Source organism: Rhincodon typus, unplaced genomic scaffold, assembly GCF_021869965.1.
Source record: "Rhincodon typus isolate 14 unplaced genomic scaffold, sRhiTyp1.1 hic_rhity00003045, whole genome shotgun sequence".
In the NCBI taxonomy this organism is placed as follows: domain Eukaryota; kingdom Metazoa; phylum Chordata; class Chondrichthyes; order Orectolobiformes; family Rhincodontidae; genus Rhincodon; species Rhincodon typus.
Genome location: NW_025968683.1, coordinates 1 through 21669, shown reverse-complemented (window position 1 = coordinate 21669; position 21669 = coordinate 1). Strand labels below are relative to the sequence as shown.

Genomic DNA, 21669 nt, shown 5'->3' with positions numbered 1-21669 from the left:
TGTATCAGCATTTTTATCACTGTATACATGAAGATTTACCAAATGTTAATTCTGTTTGTTAAAATCTCCTCTGCACTCTCTCTAAAGCTTCCACATCTTTCCTATATGAAGTGACCAAAACTGAACACAATATTCCAAGTATGGTCTAACCAGGGTTTTGTAGAGCTGCAGCATAACCTCACAGCTCTTAAACTCAATTCCCCTGACCATAATCCTTCTTTACAACCCTATCAACTGGGGTATCAACTTTGAGGGATCGATGGACGTGACCCCAAGATCCCTCTGTTCTTCTACACTGCTGAGAATCCTGCCAGTAACGCTGTATTCTGCATTCAAATTCAACCTTCCAAATGAATCGCTTTATACTTTTCTGGGTTGAATTCCATCTGCCACTTCTTTGCCAAGCTCTGCATCCTGTCAGTGTCCCGTTGCAACCTACAACAGCCCTCCACGTTATCCATAACTGCACCAACCTTCATGTCATTGGCAAACTTACTAATCCACCCTTCCACTTCCTCATCCAAGTCATTTATAAAGATCACAAAGAGGATAGGTTCCAGAACATTTCTCTGCGGAACACTACTGGTCACTGAGCTCCAGGCTGAATACTTTCCATCTGCTACCACACTCTGTCTTCTATTGGACAGCCAGTTTTGTATCCAGACAGCCAAATTTCCCTGAATCCCATGCCTCCTTACTTTCTGAATGAGCCTTCCATGTGGAACCTTATCAAACGCTTTGCTAAAATCCATATACACCACATCCACTGCTCTACCTTCATCAATGTGTTTTATCACATCCTCAAAGAATTCAATAAGGCTTGTGAGGCATGACCTGCCTGTCACAAAGCCATGCTGACTATTTCTACTCAAACTGTGTTTTTTCAAATAATCATAAATACTACCTCTCCGAATCCTCTCCACTAATTTGCCCAACACAGAAGCAAGACTGACCTGTCAGTAATTTTGAGGATTATCCCTATTCCCTTTCTTGAACAAGGGGATGACATTTTCCATCCTCCAATCTTCTGGTACTACTCCAGTGGACAGTGAGGACGCAAAGATCGTTGTCAGAGGGGCAGCAATCTCTTCCCTTACTTCCCGTATAAACCTTGGGTAGATCCCATCTGGCCCAGGGAAATTATCTATCCTCATGTTATTTCAAAATTTCTAGCACATCTTCCTTTCTAACATCAACCTGTTCGAGCATATCTGCCTGTTTCATGCTATCCTCACAAAATTCAAGGTCCATCTCACTGGTGAATACTGAAGCAAAGTATTTATAAAGGACCTCCCCCACCTCCTCTAACTCTGCACACAAGTTTCCTCCAGTAGCCCTGACTGGCTCTACCCTCACTCTGGCCATCCTCTTGTTCCTCACACAAGCATAGAACACCTTGGAGTTTTCCCTGATCCTCACTGCCAAGGTTTTCTCATACCCACTTCTCACTCTCCTAAGTCCATTCTTCAGATCCTTTCTGGCTACCTTGTAGACCTCTAGATCCCTGTCCAATTCTTGCTTCCTCAACCTTAAGTAAGCTTCTTTCTTCCTCTTGACTAGGTGTTCCATATGTCTTAACATCCAAGGTTCCTTCACCTTACCATCCTCTCCTTGCCTCAGTGGGACAAACCTATCTAGTACTTGCAGCAACTGCTCCCAAAACAACCTCCACATTTCTGTCGTGTATTTCCCTGAGAACATCTGATCCCAATTGTTGCGCCGTAGTTCTTGCCTAATAGCAGTGTAATTCCCCCTCCCCCAGTTAAATACTTTCCCAAACCGTCTGCTCCCATTCCTCTCCATGACAGGGAGAGACATAAAGGTCAGAGGGTCGTGATCACCATCACCGAAATGCTCTCCTACCGAGAGGTCTGACAGATGGCCTGGTTCGCTGCCAAACTGTCGCTGGAAATTTTGGCTCATTCAAAAATAGAAACATTGCTGATCTCGGAACAGTTCATGGCATTGTTTGGCGGTCTCAGGGTGATAGCATAGTGTTCGTGGCAATTCGTGAAGATTAAAACCACGCAGACGTTAAGATGATTCTTTCATGATCATGTTGCCTGATTGCTGTGCCGTTGCTTGAAGCTCAGTACAATTGCCATTGGTAAGGCAGGCCATTGAATTTCATAATAATTGTTGCCGAATGCATCCATTTGAACTGATACAAAACCCCACAAAGAACTGCAGATGCTGGAGATCTGAAACAAACAGAAAGATGATTGCGAGAAAGACTCAGCAGGTCTGGCAGTATCTGAGGAGATAACGCAGCGTTAATGTTTCGACTCCTGCGACTTCTTCAAGATGGTCAGTTCAGTTCTGAAGATGTCACTGGAGTAAAAGCATTAATTCTCTTTTCTGTTCAGAAATGATTCCAGACCTGAGTTTCACTCGCACTTTCTGTTTTAACTTGCGCTTATATTTCTGCTGCAAATCATACGTGAAATACGTATCCGTGAATTCCTCAAAATAATCCTTCCAGCCGACCTTAAAATGAAAAAAGGTGTTTCATTTTATAACGTTCTTAGCAGGTACCAGAACATTTTACGGCCAATGAAGTGTTTTCATTTTGGCATGCGGTCACTGTTGCAATGTACGAAAATATTGAATCCGTTAATTGCTAAAATCCAGATAGAGGGTCATAAAGTTCCCTCTTGTTCTCCGCATTGATAGCAGAATGGTGTGGAGGGAGAGGATTTAGTCTATGCTGCCTGAGACGCCTATTCAAAAATTCTATTCATATAGCTCCATCGTCCAGCATCAGATATCACCTCATGACGATGATTCCCCCCTTTAAGCACATCACGAATTCCCTCTGAATAAGATCCCAGTGATTTCTATGTTTCTCTGGAGCTTAGGATGTGCCAAGACTTGCCCGTGTGATATTACCTTTGTGGGTTTTGAGGCGATGGCTCAAAATTTCCTTCATTTGGAATCAATTCCAATTGAAAGAAATTGCAAAATGGTGAACTGAAACTGCATATAAAGGTTTTTGTTGGGAAATTCCAATCGCAGTGACTCTTGCTGATAAAAGATGTTTTGGCTTTGGGGCCTGTTCACTCTGTTAACACCTGTATGGGTGGACCATCAGCCAGCCTGTAAACAGTGGGAGGAATTCGACTTACTCAGTTTATTCAAGGCTGGAGACATTGTTCTAGGCGGAATTTTCAGCTTGCACTCCAACGTAGAATATCGGGAACTGTCATTTGCAACCGAACCCGAAGCGGTAGAGTGTAAAACGTTAGTTGGATTTTGCACTGAACAACATCTCCTTAAATATTTACGAGATGTTATGTTCTGCATGTTGGGTGCATATTTGAGCCTCTTTGCATATGGAATTATATCTCAAATTGCAGTGAAAAAAAGTTGTCTTTCAGCTGTGAAGACCATTATGCAAATGTGGGTTTGAGGAGTTGAAGGAGAAGTGTTTTTCTGGTGCGCCGGCACCGTGTCGTTTGCTGTTGCTTTTGACGCTTTCGTATTGACACTTTTATTATGAACTACTGTAGAACTCAATTAATCGTACCGCCGCATCTGTCTAAATCATTTAATTCGTCAAATACCAATGTCATTTCTTTCCCGTTCTGCTGTCGTATTTTTTTTAGGTTTGATTTCAGAGAATTTCGCTTTGTGCAGGCTATGATGTTCGCAATTGAAGAAATAAACAGGAACCCTACACTGCTCCCGCACTTTACGCTGGGTTCCCAGATTTATGATTCTTGTAGCATGCTGTCCTTGTCTATGAAAGCATCCTTAAAGATTTTGAATGGGCGAAGGGATGCAGTTTCAGAGGATAACTGTCGGAATGTGAATGCTATTGTTGCGGATTCTGGATCTTCACAGTCCGCCGCAGTTTCAAGGCTATTAAGCCCTTTCAGAATTCCTATGGAAAGTAAACTACGTCAAATATTACGACAGCACAACATCACGAAATTGTTATAGCATTGTGTCGTGGAGTTTTTTTGACCGCAGGGAAAGATATCTTTCAGTTCCTCGTGACCGCACCTGTTATGAAACATCCGTCTATTCCAATTCCATTTTCCAACTTGGCTTGTAGCCATGCATGGTATGGCTTTTCAAGTATCTTTCTAAATAGTCCTTGAATGTCTCAAGAGTTCCTGCCTGTACCACCGTCTTAGGCATTGACTTCCTGATACCGGAAAATAAAGTGCTCAAATTCCCTCTAACGCTCCTGCTCCTTACCTTAAAACTAGACTCCCGGTTAGTGAGTCCTTCTCTAAGAGGAAAGTTTCTCCCGACCTACACTTCCTGTGCCCCTCAGAACTTTGCATAGCTTAACCAGGTCCCTCCTCAGCCTTTTCTGCTCTGTGGAAAACAACCCTATCCGATCTAAGAGATAGTAAAAACTGCCGATGCTGCAGTCTGAGATAACACAGTGTGGAGCTGGAGGAGCACAACAGGCCAGGGAGCATCAGAGGAGCAGGAAAGCTGATGTTTCGGGTCGGGACCCATTTCTCTTAAGAAAAGATCCCTATCCGATCTAATCTCCCTTCACAGCTATATCACTCCTGTCCAGTAGTCAATCTGGTGAGTCTCTTCTGCACCCGCTCTAATGCAAGTGCATCCTTGTTATATTATGGTGAGCAAAACTATTTACAATACTTCTGCTGTGGTGTATCATTATGTACAGCTCTATCATAACTTCCCTTTTTTTTTGTTTTCTATTCCTTGACTAAAAAACTGTAATGAGGTTGACTACACTGATGTAACTTTCATCTCATTTGAGATTCACAGTAAAATCACCTCAGATAAACAGTGAAAATGAGAAATGAAAGGTGACTAGATCACTGCAAAGAATGGGAGTTTCACATTACGATTTCATTCATTCACTTGCCATTGTTATGGTATATAAAATCAAATGAAAACTTATGTCAATTACTATTCGTTAACGTTAACCATTGGCAGTCGACCTGGTATTTGAAATTGAAGTGTTTTTGAATAAACAAGGCAGATATGTTTTTTTCTGATCGAGAAATACTTTATTGATCACATGTCTCATTAATATTGTATAAAGAATTTTTGAGACAACTTTCGGCTGCAGCTATGAAATATTCACAACAATTGCTTCCAAATTTTGTTTGTACTATTTTCTTCTAGTGTCCATTTGATATTCAGAATCATCTTAGTATATATTTGCAGTTTATTATTAATTGTTAATGGTTTGGTTACCTTTAATCTTTTTCATAAATCAACGAATTTTGTCCGAGATGCTAAAGGTGCTTTGATGCCTTTGTTGCTAAAGGTGATATGGAAATTTTGCTAAAGGAGATTGCAAGACAAAACATCAAAGGCATCTAATGGATAGGAAGCGAAGCTTGGAGTTCCACACCAATCCTTTCTTCGGAAGAAAGCCGAAGATTTATTTTTGGAGCGTTAGGAATCTCAATTCTACACGCAAATATCCCCGGTTTTGAGGCATTTCTGTATCGAACGCACTCATCTGCAGACCCAGGAAATAGTTTACTGAAATAATTTTGGGAAACAACTTTCAATTGTCGTCTGAGCTCGGCAGAGAATCGAGCAAATGGAACAGAACAAACGTCCAAATGTACAGGCCGAGAGAATTTGAAAACCATTAAAAATACCTATACTGACGCATCTCAGTTGAGAGTCACATAATGTGTTTAAGGCAACTTATGCTGCAGCGCATGCTCTGCGCAACATGGTCGGATGTGACACTGTGAAAAAGGCGTCCCAGAATAACACGTGACAATCCGTCCGATTTTCATTCACACCAGGTATTGAAACTACATTACAGGTGAAAAAGAATCTGACAGTGCTCCAAATATATTCGAGGTAGCACAGAAAATAAACGCCTTCAAAAAAGTTGTTTCTCTTTTGTAGTTCATGCTATTTCATTTGTTTTGTCTTAAAGCTTTTGCAGTATTTGAAATGGTCAATTTCACCGCTAAGATTGCAGAAACTGTGCACTTCAACGAAATTGGGGATCCTGTGGCAAGGTACGACATTGTAAACTGGCAAAGTGCTGGGGTTGCGGCTGATATAGTTACGGTCGGATATTATGATGGATCTGCGCCTCCAGGCGAAGAATTCTCCGTTGTCGAAGAAGCAGTTGTTTGGAGTGAGGGGCGAAGGAAGGTAGTCTAAAATTTATTGTCTTGATATCTTTCTTTTTGTTCTTTCAAATCAATAAATTACTATTGATGAGGCAGGGAAGTCTATGCAAATACAGCTCCTTGTCCAATTCATCCTCACGGATGCCCTGTTACAATGGCTATCCTGCGAGGAAAGGCCAGAATGGAATAAGACAACAACAATAACTATGAGGGACCGGATTAAAATGCTTCTGCTAGTAATGTAGAACCCTGAACTACTCATCTTGTGATCTGTCTAAATAGCACTATGGCTGTTGGCAAACTTAAATTGAGTTAACCAGAAACAAATCTAGAATGAAATTTCCACAAATTCTTGTTAAAATGTCAAACTGATGTCCTCCTGCTCTCCAGGGGGAAACGATGCTGCCTGGCGTGACTCCAGATTGACAGCAATGTGTTTGAGTCATAACTACTCGGTGAAATGGCCTAGATCGCCAATCAGTTGCCACCACTAACTTCACAAAGATAAATACTGTCATTGCCAGCAATGCCTACAAGTTGTGAATGAATAAAGACCAATGAATTGTTTAAGTTCCCACAAGAATCTTCCAAATATAGGTCAGACAAATGCAAAATATTGTGGATGTTGGAATTCTAAAATAAACCCATGAAATGCTGGAGACGTTCAACAGACCTGGTAGCATCTCTGGAGAGAGAAATTCAGTTGATATGATTTTATTTTCAGAAGAAACGTTAGTTCTTGTTTCTGTTTCCACAGAATCTGCCAGGCCTGCTGGGTTTTTCCAATATTTTCTATGTTTGTTTACAATCGAGGTCAACTGGTAGTTCCTTACATGGTCCATTGGGATATCATTAAACCACCTTTTCCACGTTTTCGCCTTTCCCAGCCACCTTTTATGGTTAGTACAGCACAAATCCAAATCAAACTTCGATCCCACATACAATTGCGACTTTTCTGACATTAGTCTGTGTTTCTCATCTCGAGACCCAGTGTTGGATCTTGCAAGGCTCTAGACATTTATTCATCTCATTTACATAAGGCAATTTGCTATGAAAGTTGTACTGCTGGAACAAGGAAAGCTGCCAGAAAAGGGCAACCTAATTGCTGCTTTGATTGTGTGGAGTGTGCTGAAGGTGAGATCAGTAATATTACAGGTACGTATGCATGTAAACACACGTATATACTTAACTATTCATTCATTTTTTTGACCTATTTATATCATTTTAATTTCTAGAAGAACCATTATTTCATGTACTCTTACTTTTTTAAAAATAGATTCCTCCACATGCGTAAAATGTCCTTGGGATTATTGGCCAAATGAACAGCAAAACCAATGCATACTGAAGATAACAAAATTTCTCTCCTTTGAGGAGATCATGGGAATTGTTTTGCTGAAACTGGCATTAACTGGAACCAGCTTCACAGTATCTGTAATCATAATTTTCTGCATTCACATCAACACTCCCTTTGTTAAAGTCAACAATGCAGAATTAAGCTTTCTGTTTCTTTTTGCTTTAGTGCTGTGCCTTCTCCACTCAATAATGTTCATTGGAAAACCTTCAGACTGGTTTTGCATGCTATGCCACATAGTATTTGGGATTACTTTTGTTCTCTGTGTTTCTTGTGTTTTGAGCAAAACCGTTGTTGTAATGATGGCCTTTAATGCAACTCTTCCTAATAGTAACATGATGAAGTGGTTTGGGCCAGTACAACAACGCCTGGCCATTTTCACCCTTACATTTGTACAATGTCTAATATGCACGGCCTGGCTAATTGCATCACCACCCTATTCATTGAAAAATGCTAATTATTTTAAAGATATTATTATCTTAGAATGTGATGTTGGGTCTGTGAAAGCCTTTTCCTTGGTTCTTGGTCATATTGGATTTTTGTCCTGTGTTTGCTTTGTGGTTGCTTTTTTAACTCGCAGATTGCCAAACAATTTCAACGAGGCCAAATGTATTACTTTTAGCATGTTTACATTCTGTGCAGTTTGGATAACATTCATTCCTTCTGATGTGAGTTCTCCTGGCAAACACATGGTGGCTGGAGAAGCGTTTGCCATTCTGGTATCCAGCTTTGGCCTACTTGTCTGCATTTTTGTTCCTAAATGTTACATTATCCTGTTAAAACTGGAAAAGAATACAAAGAAATATTTGATGCAAAAAGTCACTTGAAATAAAAGATACTCCTCATTTTCCCTTGATTTAACACCTTTGTAGCACTATATTAGCTCAACGAAGGATCTTAAATTGATCCAGATTGTTCAGCAATTGCTGCCTAATAATCAAATCACAGCTTACGGTCATCATTGGAAACTGGCAATCAAAGATGATTTTTTTTGTTGCATCTAGGAGGCAAGTCAGGCCTGAGTTGATTCCTGTCAGTGACATATTATTCACAAAGCCATTGCATAACAGTAACATTAAACAGCTTGCTTAACCTGTGTGCAGATGTTTGAAACCTTTTGCCCTTCTAAGTAATTTGAAATAATGCCGGCAGTTTTCAAACCCAGAAGTGGTGACCTTTGGCACATTTGCAATATGAACAACGATTTGAAACAAATTAACATTGACCCATATGAGGTCAGCGGAAAGGAGATGACGACACTATTCTCATCGCTAGCAAATGTCGGTTCTGAATCCCACAGGGGAAAAAATCTAGTTCCAATTGTTCTGCTGGAAGACCACTTCAAAGGATCCATAGACCTGCACATTTCGGGATTGTGGGAGGGATTCCATGCAGTCTTGGGCAAATGTACAAACTCCGCGCAAATAGTGGCCCGAAGCTGAAATCGAACCCGAGTACCTTGGCGCTGTGAAGTAGCAGCGCTAAACATTGTGCCGCCTCAACGGGATTGAGGGTACACAGGTGATTACGTTTGCAATTATTTCCTTCATGATTCTCATGTTGCCAAAAGTGATGATGTGTTTTCTTAAGGGACTCGCCTAGTAATTTGTTGATGTTCAGCAGAGATTGAAATCGATTTAGCAACATAAAGGCGATTTTAAAGGAAACAGCTGGAGCTTATATAAAAAATTCATCCGACTGTAGTTCAAAGACAATTCCTTACCCAGTCAAAGATGCATTATTGGTTCCTTTTCGTGGTGAATTCTGCTGTTGCCCAGGCATGGTCCAGTAATGAGCAGGCTTGCAAACTTTGGGGTAGGTTTGATTTACTGGGCCTGTCGAAGAATGGAAATATTATGTTGGGTGGAATTTTTGACGTGCATACTTACCAAGTTGAGCATCGCCAACTCTCGTTCAGCAGTCACCCGGAGGCGGCAAAATGCGTCAGGTTAGTGGGTGCCATTAGACACTCCATTTCGTTTAGTAGTCATCTGCCTTCATGCTGCTTCACATTTTGAATTAATTTGAGAATTTAAGATTGTTTTTTTTTTAAATTGTTAACCTTATTTTTGTGGTCCGTTCCAAAGTGCTTTATAATCAATCATGTACTTTTGCAATTTAGTCAATGTTTTAAGATTCTTAATACGGCAAAGCATGCAGCCCCAGCTCCCACAATCAGTCTTGTAATCAAAACTCAGAAACCTCTTTTAGCATGAGTGATAATTATCGGTGAAGGCATTGTGAAAGTTCTCCTGCTCTTCTTCGAAATACTTCTGTTGGATCGAGGAAGGAAGGTCGGGAATCCCCTTCACGTCGTATTTGAAATTGAGCACATTGTCAGATCTTTGTTTAATGTCAGTTAAGATTTTGCACTCAGCGTCTGAGTTGGAACATATATCCACCAACACCCCGTTACCACTGAATTATAGCTAATAATATGGGTCCTCTTGGATATAACTGTCATCGCTGTTTCCTATGTTTTTTTTTAAATCTTGTCTCTTTACCTTCTCTGCAGCTTTCAGTTCCGTCCTTTCCGTTGGGCACTGGCGATGGTTTTTGCAATCGAGGAAATAAATAACGATACAGCTCTGCTACCCGGTGTCACACTGGGATACCGCATATACGATTCTTGTAAGTTGACCCAGTTATCGCTAAAAGCAGCAATGGCGTTTCTGAACAAACCGGAGGCAAACGCGTCCTCTGATAACTGCAAAAGCTCCTCCATTGTTTCTGCGATTGTTGCTGATTCTGGATCCACGAGGTCTTTAGCAATAGCACCTCCTATGGGTACCTTCAGGATCCCAATGGTAAGATAGGCGTTTAATAACTCGGTTAGACAATATGAATAAATTTGGATCAATAGTATATGATATGGTGTCATATGCGTCAGTTAAACCATCATCTACGTAAATTTTTGTAATGTCTGTTGTTGAACTAGAGAGAGATGAAACTCCCCTTCAGAATGTTCACTCAGGATGGTGAGACGGTCCAGGACAATTACTGCTGATTACTCCTTGGTTCTGTTTAGTTATAGCTTTATAACGAGGTTTTTATCCCTCTTCCTCTAAGGTACTGCTTCGAAAGTCTCATTTCAGAAATCTGATGATAAACAGAAGTAAAGTATGGGAACGAAAACGTTCAAAAATAGTTGCAAAATTTGGCAATTTAAGTTCATTTTTTATTGTTTTCTGAGATCCAATCTGTGCTGGCAAAACATATTCGTTTCCAGTCATCAGTTACCCTTGAGTGAATGCTTCCTAGATCATCTGCGAACCAGGTTTAGAGTGAATCACTCAGATTCTGATTTACAGCATCCACAGATCTTTCCGTTTTTGTTAGAGTGAATCACATTACGTGGAACAAAGGCAGAAACTGCCGGAAAGTCTCAGCAGGTATGGTGGCATCTGTGGACAGAAAACAGAGTTAACGTTTTGGGTCCAGTGACCTTTCTTCAGAACATTACGTGGAATCACATGCCGGACAGATATCCGAGAACAAGATGGGAACTTTTGTTTTAGAACGATCATAGCTTGATGGTCACCGTTGTTGGGGCTTTCTTTGTATTCCGAAAGTATTCCTTGAATTTAATCGCCACTGGTTGCCATGGTGACAGGCAGATGGCACATGTACACTGCACCTTCACCCTTTGTTCGTACGAAGAGATCCGAAATAATTAAACTAATTACTTTATCAGAGTTTTACGCAATTTTTAATCAACCTGTCTATTGATGCTATCACACCCTATGGGCAAGATGAAATGGCATCTGGTCCACAGGTCAGGATGCTACCACTGCACCACAAGAGCTCTGAGTTCTGAGGAAGGGTCACCGGACCCGAAACGTTAAGTCTGAATTTTTTTTTTTAATTCACAGATACTGCCAGACCTGCTGAGCTTTACCAGCAACTTCTATTTTTGTTCGAGAGCTCTGCAACATTTTCCTTTTGTGCACTTGTTTGTCAAATTTTTGATGTATTCTTATCATGAACCATGTTAACTAATTTACGAGTGATGAATCCAGCCATGACGGACCTTACTTAAGTGTCATATCGCTCGCTTTTCAAAATTTTGTCTGTTACGTCATGTGTCTGTCTCATGTTTAAACTGAGGCCTTAACCCATTTATTGGAAACAGCTCATTGCCGAAATGAACCCAGTGGTCAGGGATTTTTTATTTAATCACGTGCTGTCGATTTTGAGGCGCAATTTAAAACAAAAACAGATAACGGTCAAAATACTGGAGACGTCAAGCACATCTGTGAAGACAGAAGCTGTAGCTTCAAAAATGAGCGAATGTCATGCTCGACGACACAAGACAACTTTTCGTCCAGTAAGGCAGGAAAAAACATTCTACAAGAGGCAAAGCTGAGAACAAATAACTTACATATTGTTAAATACTCTTGTGTTATCAACTCTGCTACAAAGGTCAAGGGGTAAAGTGATAACCCAGACCACTGTTTCTTGAAATTTTGAAATTAAGGATTTGTAAAATTTGAAACGGAAGCAACTTAGCATATAAATGTAATGTCTACAAAACCTACCCAGCAGCAAACCTAACGATAAACGGAATGCTAAACTACACAACGCAAACATTACTTTAGAAGTTGAAATAATTTAAAAGTAAGCTAAATGTTTCGGTATCGGCTTACTGGGACATGTGTAATTCATGCCTGACAGACAGTGAGCTTAATTTTCCTGCGAGAGGCTGGATGAAATTCTTCAAGGTTCTACCTCGCAACCTTGAATTAAAAAACAGATACTATTGAAAATTTAGCGAAAGGTATAAGGGGTTGGTTGAAGAGTAATTTTAAATATCGGCAATGGTGTACAACAGGTCATGTAGAATTAGGCACATATCCTACGCATTGCTTCTCTTGTGCCTCCATTGACCTCAATGTGAAGGCACAAAAGATGAGATCAACAGTAGATCCTCTATACATTATTACACACAGTTAGAATTCTCCCCAGGTAACTCGCCAGGGAGAGGGAGTAAGAGAATGTTCGTAGAAGTCCTTCATGTTAAATTGTGAAGATTGCACAGTGTGCGTGCTTGCAGCGAAGTCAATGCGGATCAAGAAAGGGCAATGCTTGGGATGAAATGCTGGGAGTAAATATTTGAATGGGACGTTTAGAATTTATTCATTTAGCAGTATATTCTCCGTTTAAGAAGGGCCACTTCTTTAAGCACGACACGACCTGGAATCTTTGCACTTCTCCACGAATAGTTTTGACTTGATATCATGAACAACCACAGATCATAATCGAAACACAAATGTTTTTGTTCTTTTTGTGACAGGTTAGTTACTTTGCAACCTGTGCGTGCCTCAGCAATAGGAAGGAATATCCGTCATTTTTTCGAACAATACCGAGTGATTACTATCAGGCTAAAGCATTAGCCCAGTTAGTGAAACATTTCGGATGGACTTGGATTGGGACAGTTAAGAGTGACGATGACTATGGGAACTTTGGAATGCAAGCATTTGAAGAGGCAGTCCAACAATTAGGCGTTTGTATAGCCTTTTCCGAATCATTTCATATAACACACGCTCGAGAGAAGTTGTTGAAAACCATTGACACCATAAAAACCTCTTCTACAAAAGTTGTCGTTGCCTTTGTGGGAGAATCAAACATGCGTACTCTACTAAAAGAAATGTTTAGACAAAATGTCAGCGGCATACAATGGATTGGAACCGAATCATGGGTTTCCACATTGCTTCTTCCTCCGGAGGAAAGTAAAAAGATTGCTTCTGGTGCACTTGGGGTTGCAATTCCCAAAGTCGGTATACCAGGGTTGAGGGAGTTCCTCAGGAACGTTCATCCATCCTTGTATCCCGGAAACCTCTTGGTGAAAATGTTTTGGGAAAGTTGTTTCCGCTGCACTCTAAGTGGTAGAAACAAAACAGACCCTCGACAAACTGATTCAGATGTTAAAGAATGCACAGGAAGAGAAAATTTACAGAATGTCCAAAATGAATTTACGGATGTGTTCCAATACAGAGTCACTTACAACGTGTACAAAGCAACTTATGCTATAGCTCATGCACTTCACAATATGGCGTCATGTAAAATTGGGGAAGGCCCTTTCACCAATGGGAGTTGTGCAAATGTTTCAAATTTTCAACCGTGGCAGGTGAGGAACATTTAACATAGTTTGATAACTGTATTTACATATATATCCAAAGTTGTCGAAGTCACGGTTGAATATTTGCAATTAATGTAAACGTGTTATGACTTTGTTTTTTTTTAAGTTACTATATTACATGAGAACAGTGAGTTTCATAACCAAGATTGGCGAAAAGATTTATTTTGATGAAAACGGAGACCCTGTCGCAACATATGATATTGTAAACTGGCAACCGAATGCCCTCGGTAACATTGATATTGTAAATGTTGGGCACTATGATGGGTCAGCTCGTTCTGGAGAAGAATTTTCGATAACAGAAGGGACAATTGTTTGGAATAGAGGTCAGAAGTCGGTAAGATTTGTGGAGAACTATCTCTTTTTAAAAGCTGCTTGGCTTTTAATTTCTATTTCCTTTCTCTGAAACGGAAAAGCGAACTCGTGGTTGTTGTATCAAATAGGTGCCCTTCGTGATGCTGCCCATTTCCTGATGTGGAGTAAAATTGCCACTTATTAAACATTTTGAAATGGAAAAGTTCTGCTCACCAATTCGAAAGTCGCTTAGCTTGATTAACCAAGAATATAAAACCAGAGGGATATTTTACTTCTAATCATTTCAACAGCAGAACATATTTGCACATAACGGATGAAATTAAAAATTATAAAACGTCAGAGTGCAGCTTAAGAACAAGGTATAAATGTAACTTTATCTTAAATGACACTGAATGAACAGATGAATGCATGAAGAAAGGAGCAAAATCTAAACATACTGAAAAGTGGTTGCAGAGGTTTGACAGTATAAATTCAGGGAGAAGTGGATCCATTAGTTTGATGTCAAGAGACATTATGGTTCATATTCATCTTGGTCACAAACACATTTATGCCATACAAGTACTAAGCAATTACTATATTCAGGAAGGGAGGATCTAATCATCTCCTCATTTCCCCTTGATTTTCAATAGCATCAGCATCACTGAATCCCACACCATCAACTTCCCAGGAAATACCTTTTACAAGAAACTTAACTGGACGAATCATACAAGTTCTGTGGCTACAACAGCAGATCAGATGCTAGGAAACCTGCAATAGGTAACTCACCTCTGCACTCTCCAAAACATAACCACCACCTATAGGTGACAGGTCAGGACTGTGATAGAATCCTCACACTTATCTGGATGGGTGTAGTTCCAATAACTCTGAAGATACTTTTCACCATCCAGGAAAAAGTAGCCCACCTGATTGATACTGCATCCACAAACATTCACTTCCTCGACCACAGATGCTCAGTAGCAGCACCTACAAGGTACATTGCAGTGATTCAACAATGCACCTCGGGCAGCATCTTCCAAACATATGCTCACTTCCATCTAGAAGAACATTGGCAACAAATCCATGAGAACACCATCACCATGCAAACCCCCCTGGCAGCCACTCACCACCTGGACTTGAAAATATGTCACAGTTCCTCTCATAATAATACGGTCCTATCTACAGCAAATGGATCTCAGCAGCTCAGGCAGGCAGCTCAAAGGCAACTAGGGATGGCAATAAATGTTGGGCTGACCAGCAATGTTAATGAATTCAGAAAAACATTTTTATTTCTGAATCTGGTTTTCATTTTAGCCATTAAACAGTAGCAAATTACATCCAATTTTATTTCGTTGCTTCCTATTTTGTTTTTTCAACAATGAATGAAGCTACTCCAAAGACATGACATGAATGTTATTGCAAGAATCTGAATTCACCAAAAATATACTGGCTCTGTAACGTCAAACCTATTCCAAGCACTTTACATTGGCTATAAACTTGGACATTATGAGGTCATAAACTGACATATTATTTCAAAAAGGACAGTCCGAACAAAGCTGACAGAAATAGATTTTGTGCTGTACACTAGACTTAATGTTGTACATTTGCCACACGGAATAGCTAATATTTCTCCGCTTTTGTATTCATTTTAATAATGAGGTTCCTAAAGCTGTTTGCTCTGAAAGTTGCCATGCAGGAACAAGGAAAGCAGAAAGAAAAGGACAACCCATTTGCTGTTTTGATTGCATACAATGTGCACAAGGTGAAATTAGCAACACAACTGGTAAGAAAACACCATTGTAAATGACATTCCTGCTTAAACGTGATGTCTGCGTTGCTCAGGCGTTAAGATTCCTCGCATAATGACGAAGTGTTGTGTTACTTCTTAGATTCCATTCATTGCATAAAGTGTCCTTTGGAATTCAAATCTAATGAAAGACGGGATCAGTGCATCCCAAAGGAAATCGAGTTTCTTTCCTTTCTCGAGATGATGGGAATCACTTTGGTGGCACTGGCGTTGTTTGGAGCCTGCACCACTGTTGCTGTATTCGCAATATTCTACGTCTATAGACTCACTCCAATTGTTAAAGCTAATAACTCTGAGTTAAGCTTCCTTCTTCTCTTTGCCCTCACACTTTGCTTTCTGTGTTCAATTACGTTCATCGGTGAACCTTTAGTTTGGTCTTGTATGCTCTGCCACGTAGAGTTTGGTATTAGTTTTGTTCTTTGCATATCATGTGTTTTGAGTAAAACAATTGTCGTGGTGATGGCATTCAAAGCAAAGTTTCCCAACAATAATATGATGAAGTGGTTTGGACCAAGACAACAACGGCTGATGGTTTACATCCTTACCCTGGTACAATGTGCAATATGTACTGCCTGGTTAATTCTATTTCCACCTTATCCTTTGAGAAGCACTAGTCACTCTCATGAGATAATCGAGTTTGAATGCAACGTGGGATCTTCGTTAGCATTCTATTGTGTTCTCGGTTATATTGGATTTCTTTCCTGCGTGTGTTTTGTGGTAGCTTTTCTAGCTCGACAACTTCCAGATAACTTTAATGAAGCTAAGCACATAACGTTTAGCATGCTTATCTTTTGTGCAGTTTGGATAACTTTCATTCCAGCTTACATAAGTTCGCCAGGAAAATATGCTGTGGCAGTTGAAGTATTTGCTATTTTGGCCTCCAGTTTTGGTCTGCTTATTTGCATTTTTGCTCCAAAATGTTATATTATTCTTCTGAATAAAGAAAAGAATACAAAGAGGAACATGATGGGCTCGGTGTCTTCCAAAAAAAGCTTTGGAAATGTTCATAAATGAGGCCCGGATATTTTCGTAGGTATTTATTTTTTGACGTAATGGTAGCGAATACTAATTCCTTGTGGACAGACGTAAAGCTGAGTGTTTTACCAGCACCCATTTTACACAATCGAACAAAGCTAAAATAACCAGCAGGAAGTGCAATTTGAAGTTCGGCTGTTAATTTTTACTATTTTGAACATCTCCCCGAGCTTTTATCGGAATGGAAAGTCGTGTATGACCTATTTGTATTTAAATATCTATCAAAGTCACTTTTAGTTTCCTTGTCGTGTCCTGAATCTCTTCATTGCGTGGAATTTCGATTTGAAACTTGCTTTATCTCTCAATAAAAAAATCAGTTCTGAAACTTGGCCTGTTCATGTGTACAAAATGGATTGCTCACATCGTTTCCTCAAAACACATTAATAAAAATGCCGTCACTGTGCTCAGCTGATATGGGGGAAGGGGGTGGGGGGTCGCTGGGGGAGGTTGTAGTGATATTGGTGGTGGAAAGAGGGGGAATACTTAGAATCTTTGAGTTCACCATTTTGGCGGTACTGAATATTCGGCCTGTTTCAGGATTAGTTTCTTATTCATTCTCCAAAGAAACTCATGAATTTGCTTCTCCTGCTCTTCCCTAGCTGCGTATTTTCTCACTGAAGTGCTGTAATTCACTGGCAAGTTATAAGTTGAGCATTTCAAAGACCTAATTTACTGAGTCAGTCCTGAAAAGTTTGTTCTTCGTGCCGACAATCGCGTATTGCATGCATACATTTCCAACTTGTTTGAAACCAAGAGAGATTCCAAATTGGTCTTTTCAACACATTTATCCATTGTGGGTGCACTTTATCTACAATATGTCCATGGATATGAATCCTTTTCTTTCTAAATAAAGATGTCAAAAGTGTTGGTGTTCATCGAGGGCAAAATTACAGAAACAGTTATTAAACGCAAGCCGATTAAATATTTGATGAGCAGTAACATCTTTAATGACGAATGGAGGTACTTAATATGGAAGTCGTATTTATCTAACTTCCTTAGTGTGATTTGAACCGAATTCTGAGTGTGAGGGAAATCAACAATTCTGGATAAGGAGATATCTATAGACCTGCGTTATATCACGATATTGCGGAAGGTGAGTGGTCCAGGAGGAGAGTTGAACGGTCCTTGGCAGATTGCAAGTCCTGAGATGGAGGGACGTTACTGTGGGAACTGGGCTGTGGGATGGTGATGTTGCTGCGGGGAATGCTCCTGCTTTTTATGATCCATAGCAGAGAAATAAATTTATCTCTTCCATGTAGCAGTCACTGCCTCCCTTTAGCTGTCAGGTTTCTAGGCAGCAGAGAAAAGCCCGATGGTAGAAATGCCTGAGTTGGGAGACAGAAAAATTACTGCGACTAAACCTTATTTCTATATTTGAATTTCAATCCGTTGCCCGGGTAGTCTGGTATCAAGCCTTTCCAACATTGATGAATTTATTAGATGTCTTAAAGAATGGAACAGGTGTAGTATAAAAATTAGGAAATAGTTGATGTGTTGAATGTAGATTTCCATAAATATTACGTAAGATAACGTATTAAAGGTTACTGCACAAGATATGAACTCATTTTGTGTGGATTTATTTATTAAAACAAGTATAAAATTATGATAGATGCGTCATTTCCAGGTTAGAAAATTGTAACAGGATGCGGCAGTGATGGTCTTACAGCTATTTATAATATATATTATTAGTTTGTTTGAGGGGATAGAGTGTGCTGCAGACTTACTTCCTGACGATAGGAAGACAGGAAAACATTTTTGAGGTGTAAAATGATTGGGAAGAATATCTACAAAGGGATATAAGCAGGCTCAGTGAATGGACAAAAAATGTCAAATAGAATCTGTTGCGGAGTCGTTTAGCGTCAATTTTTTCAGTAGGATAGATAGAAAAATAAAACTTCGTTCAAAAAATCATATGGTTCCCACTTTAGGCAGGAATGAGAAAGAATTTTTTTTTGCCTCAGAGGGTCATTATCTTTGGAATTCTCTTTCCCAAAGAGCAGTAGAAGATGAGTCATCAAATCTCTTCAAGGGCACGTTTGATTGATTTTCCGTCCACAACTGAATTAAGGTTGTGAGAACAAAGAAGGGAAGTGTTGTAGAGGCTGCAGTCACATCCTCATTAACTTACTGAACGATGGAGTAAGATCAAGGTGGCCGATTTGATGGAAAGACAACAATGCTATCAGCAGAGATAGTAAGAACTGCCAATGCTGGAGTCCGAGATAACACAGTGTGGAGCTGGAGGAACACAGCAGGCCAGACTGCATCAGAGGAGCAGGAAAGCGACGTTTGGTTCCCAATCCGAAACGTCAGCTTTTCTGCTCCACTGGTGCTGCCTGGCCTGCTGTGTTCCTCCAGCTCCACGCTGTGTTATCTTTTATTGATGCTATCAGCAGATTTGAAGGGAAGGTAGTCAGGAATGAGTGGAGTGGCACATCCTGAAATGAATATTAGGCTCAAGAGTCTGCAGATGGGTTTTGTACCTTCCTCATCCAGATCAGTGTCTAGTTTGCAGATCATGGGAAAACCATGCCACAGCAATTGTTTTCAGATTGGCCATCCTTAGCATTAGCTTTAAATTTCATGTGGAATTTGACAGCAAGTTTTATGAAGGGCACTCTTATTTTGTTGAGCAGAAGTGACTTATGTGACGGTGTTCTTGTGAAACTGATATACAACCAGTTGCTACTTAACAACTTATCATGGCTATCTTCTCTTTTTCATGGATCTTCTTCACATTTTTGGACCCAGCAAATTTTAATGTATCTTTGTCTTCTGTCTGGACTCAAAACAAGCACAAAACAAGGTGCAAATCAACATTCCCTTTGAAATATAATGTTTAGAACATGCTCAGATCCAGAGTTGCTTTGTAGAAAACTTTAATTCTGCTCAATGAAATTGGAAGGGTTTCTAATGTCATTTTGTGTTAGTTCATTGGTTACTGAACAGCCATTTAAAGCCAAAAAGACTTGAAGGTATTGTCAGTAAGTTAGGGGAAGAGAAAGATTAATACTCATTTTTTACAAGACGCAATTCACTGCACTGTCGTGTAGGTTGCTACAAGATACATGTTGGAGATACAGTGAGATGTCATTAACAGTTGGAACACTGTGCTGTTCATAGAATCCCTAAAGTGTGGAAACAGGTTTTTGGCCCATTGAACCCTCCAAACAGCAGCGCACCCAGACCCACACCCCTTATCCAGTCCCTGTAACCCTACATTTTCCATGGCTAATCCACCTAGTCTGCACATCCCTGGCCACCGCTTGACAGTTCAATATGGCCAATCCACCTAGCATGCAATCTTTGCACTGTGGGAGGGAATTGGAGCACATGGAGGAAATCTATGCAGACATGGGGAGACTGTGAAAACTTCACACAGACAGTCACCTGAGGGTAGAATCAAATCTGGGCATCTGGTGCTGTGATGCAGCAATGCTAGGCACAGAGCCAGCGTACCACCAAGGAACACAAGAAGAACTTACGGTAATTGGTAGTCAACCAAGGGTTGGAGTCAAACCTCAGAAGTCTTGGGGATTTCCAAATTTGGGATAATCACTGGCTGTTTGCTGAGGGAGGCTGTGATGTTAGGAGGTTGGATCATGCCTCTGGGCAATGGTACTTCAGTGCAGCTGAGAAAATGAGGTTGAAAGTTTATCAGCAACAGTGTGTATCTGATGAAACTAAGTGGGATAGGAGATGGGGGACTAATCCCAGGGGTAGACATGGTTCAGTAAAAGTAGTTGTCATTGAAGGATTGGAATTATCCTTCTGAATAAGTACTGGAATACAATCTCTGCAACCAGAACTACATGAACCCAGTGCTGCAGTATGTACCACCAGAACAGTGCAGTCATTGAGGCAGTCCATGTTGCAGCAACTTATGACATGGATTTTGAAGGATGGATCAGCAGAGCTGAAGGATTATAATCCCTTGTGAATCTTCATTATAATGTATGATGTACCATATCATTTATGTACGTGGACAGTTACTGAGAAATCTATGGGATCTATCTTGATTGAAATATCCGTTTGATGTGCGGCACGATGTGTTTCCATATTCATTCATGGGACAAGAACGTTGCTGTCTGGCCAGTATTTATTGACCGTTCCTTGTTATTGTTTAGAAGCTGGTGTTTAACTGCTTTCCTGAACTGCTGCAGACCATGTATGGTCCTGCAGACCAGTACGTGGTCCCGTAATGCCTTTGGAGAGGGTGTATCAGCATTTTTATCACTGTATACATGAAGATTTACCAAATGTTAATTCTGTTTGTTAAAATCTCCTCTGCACTCTCTCTAAAGCTTCCACATCTTTCCTATATGAAGTGACCAAAACTGAACACAATATTCCAAGTATGGTCTAACCAGGGTTTTGTAGAGCTGCAGCATAACCTCACAGCTCTTAAACTCAATTCCCCTGACCATAATCCTTCTTTACAACCCTATCAACTGGGGTATCAACTTTGAGGGATCGATGGACGTGACCCCAAGATCCCTCTGTTCTTCTACACTGCTGAGAATCCTGCCAGTAACGCTGTATTCTGCATTCAAATTCAACCTTCCAAATGAATCGCTTTATACTTTTCTGGGTTGAATTCCATCTGCCACTTCTTTGCCAAGCTCTGCATCCTGTCAGTGTCCCGTTGCAACCTACAACAGCCCTCCACGTTATCCATAACTGCACCAACCTTCATGTCATTGGCAAACTTACTAATCCACCCTTCCACTTCCTCATCCAAGTCATTTATAAAGATCACAAAGAGGATAGGTTCCAGAACATTTCTCTGCGGAACACTACTGGTCACTGAGCTCCAGGCTGAATACTTTCCATCTGCTACCACACTCTGTCTTCTATTGGACAGCCAGTTTTGTATCCAGACAGCCAAATTTCCCTGAATCCCATGCCTCCTTACTTTCTGAATGAGCCTTCCATGTGGAACCTTATCAAA

The 21669-nt window shown here is 40.3% G+C and overlaps 2 protein-coding genes across 2 annotated transcripts; both read left to right on the top strand.

The window, feature by feature from the left end:
• Positions 1 to 3605: 3605 nt before the first annotated feature.
• LOC125481678 (extracellular calcium-sensing receptor-like) lies at positions 3606 to 8276 on the top strand (the record flags this gene model as incomplete). Its single annotated transcript, XM_048593535.1, has 4 exons — positions 3606 to 3892; positions 5897 to 6123; positions 7139 to 7253; positions 7375 to 8276. Coding segments are annotated over 4 exons (1531 nt in total), but the record flags the coding sequence as incomplete, so codon positions are not given.
• Positions 8277 to 9182: 906 nt separating this feature from the next.
• Positions 9183 to 16697, top strand: LOC109927635 (extracellular calcium-sensing receptor-like). Its single transcript, XM_020527627.2, has 6 exons — positions 9183 to 9397; positions 9965 to 10256; positions 12743 to 13576; positions 13695 to 13922; positions 15536 to 15659; positions 15766 to 16697. The coding sequence occupies exons 1-6, from the start codon at positions 9183 to 9185 to the stop codon at positions 16695 to 16697; spliced, it is 2625 nt and encodes an 874-aa protein (XP_020383216.2).
• The last annotated feature ends 4972 nt before the right edge of the window (positions 16698 to 21669 follow it).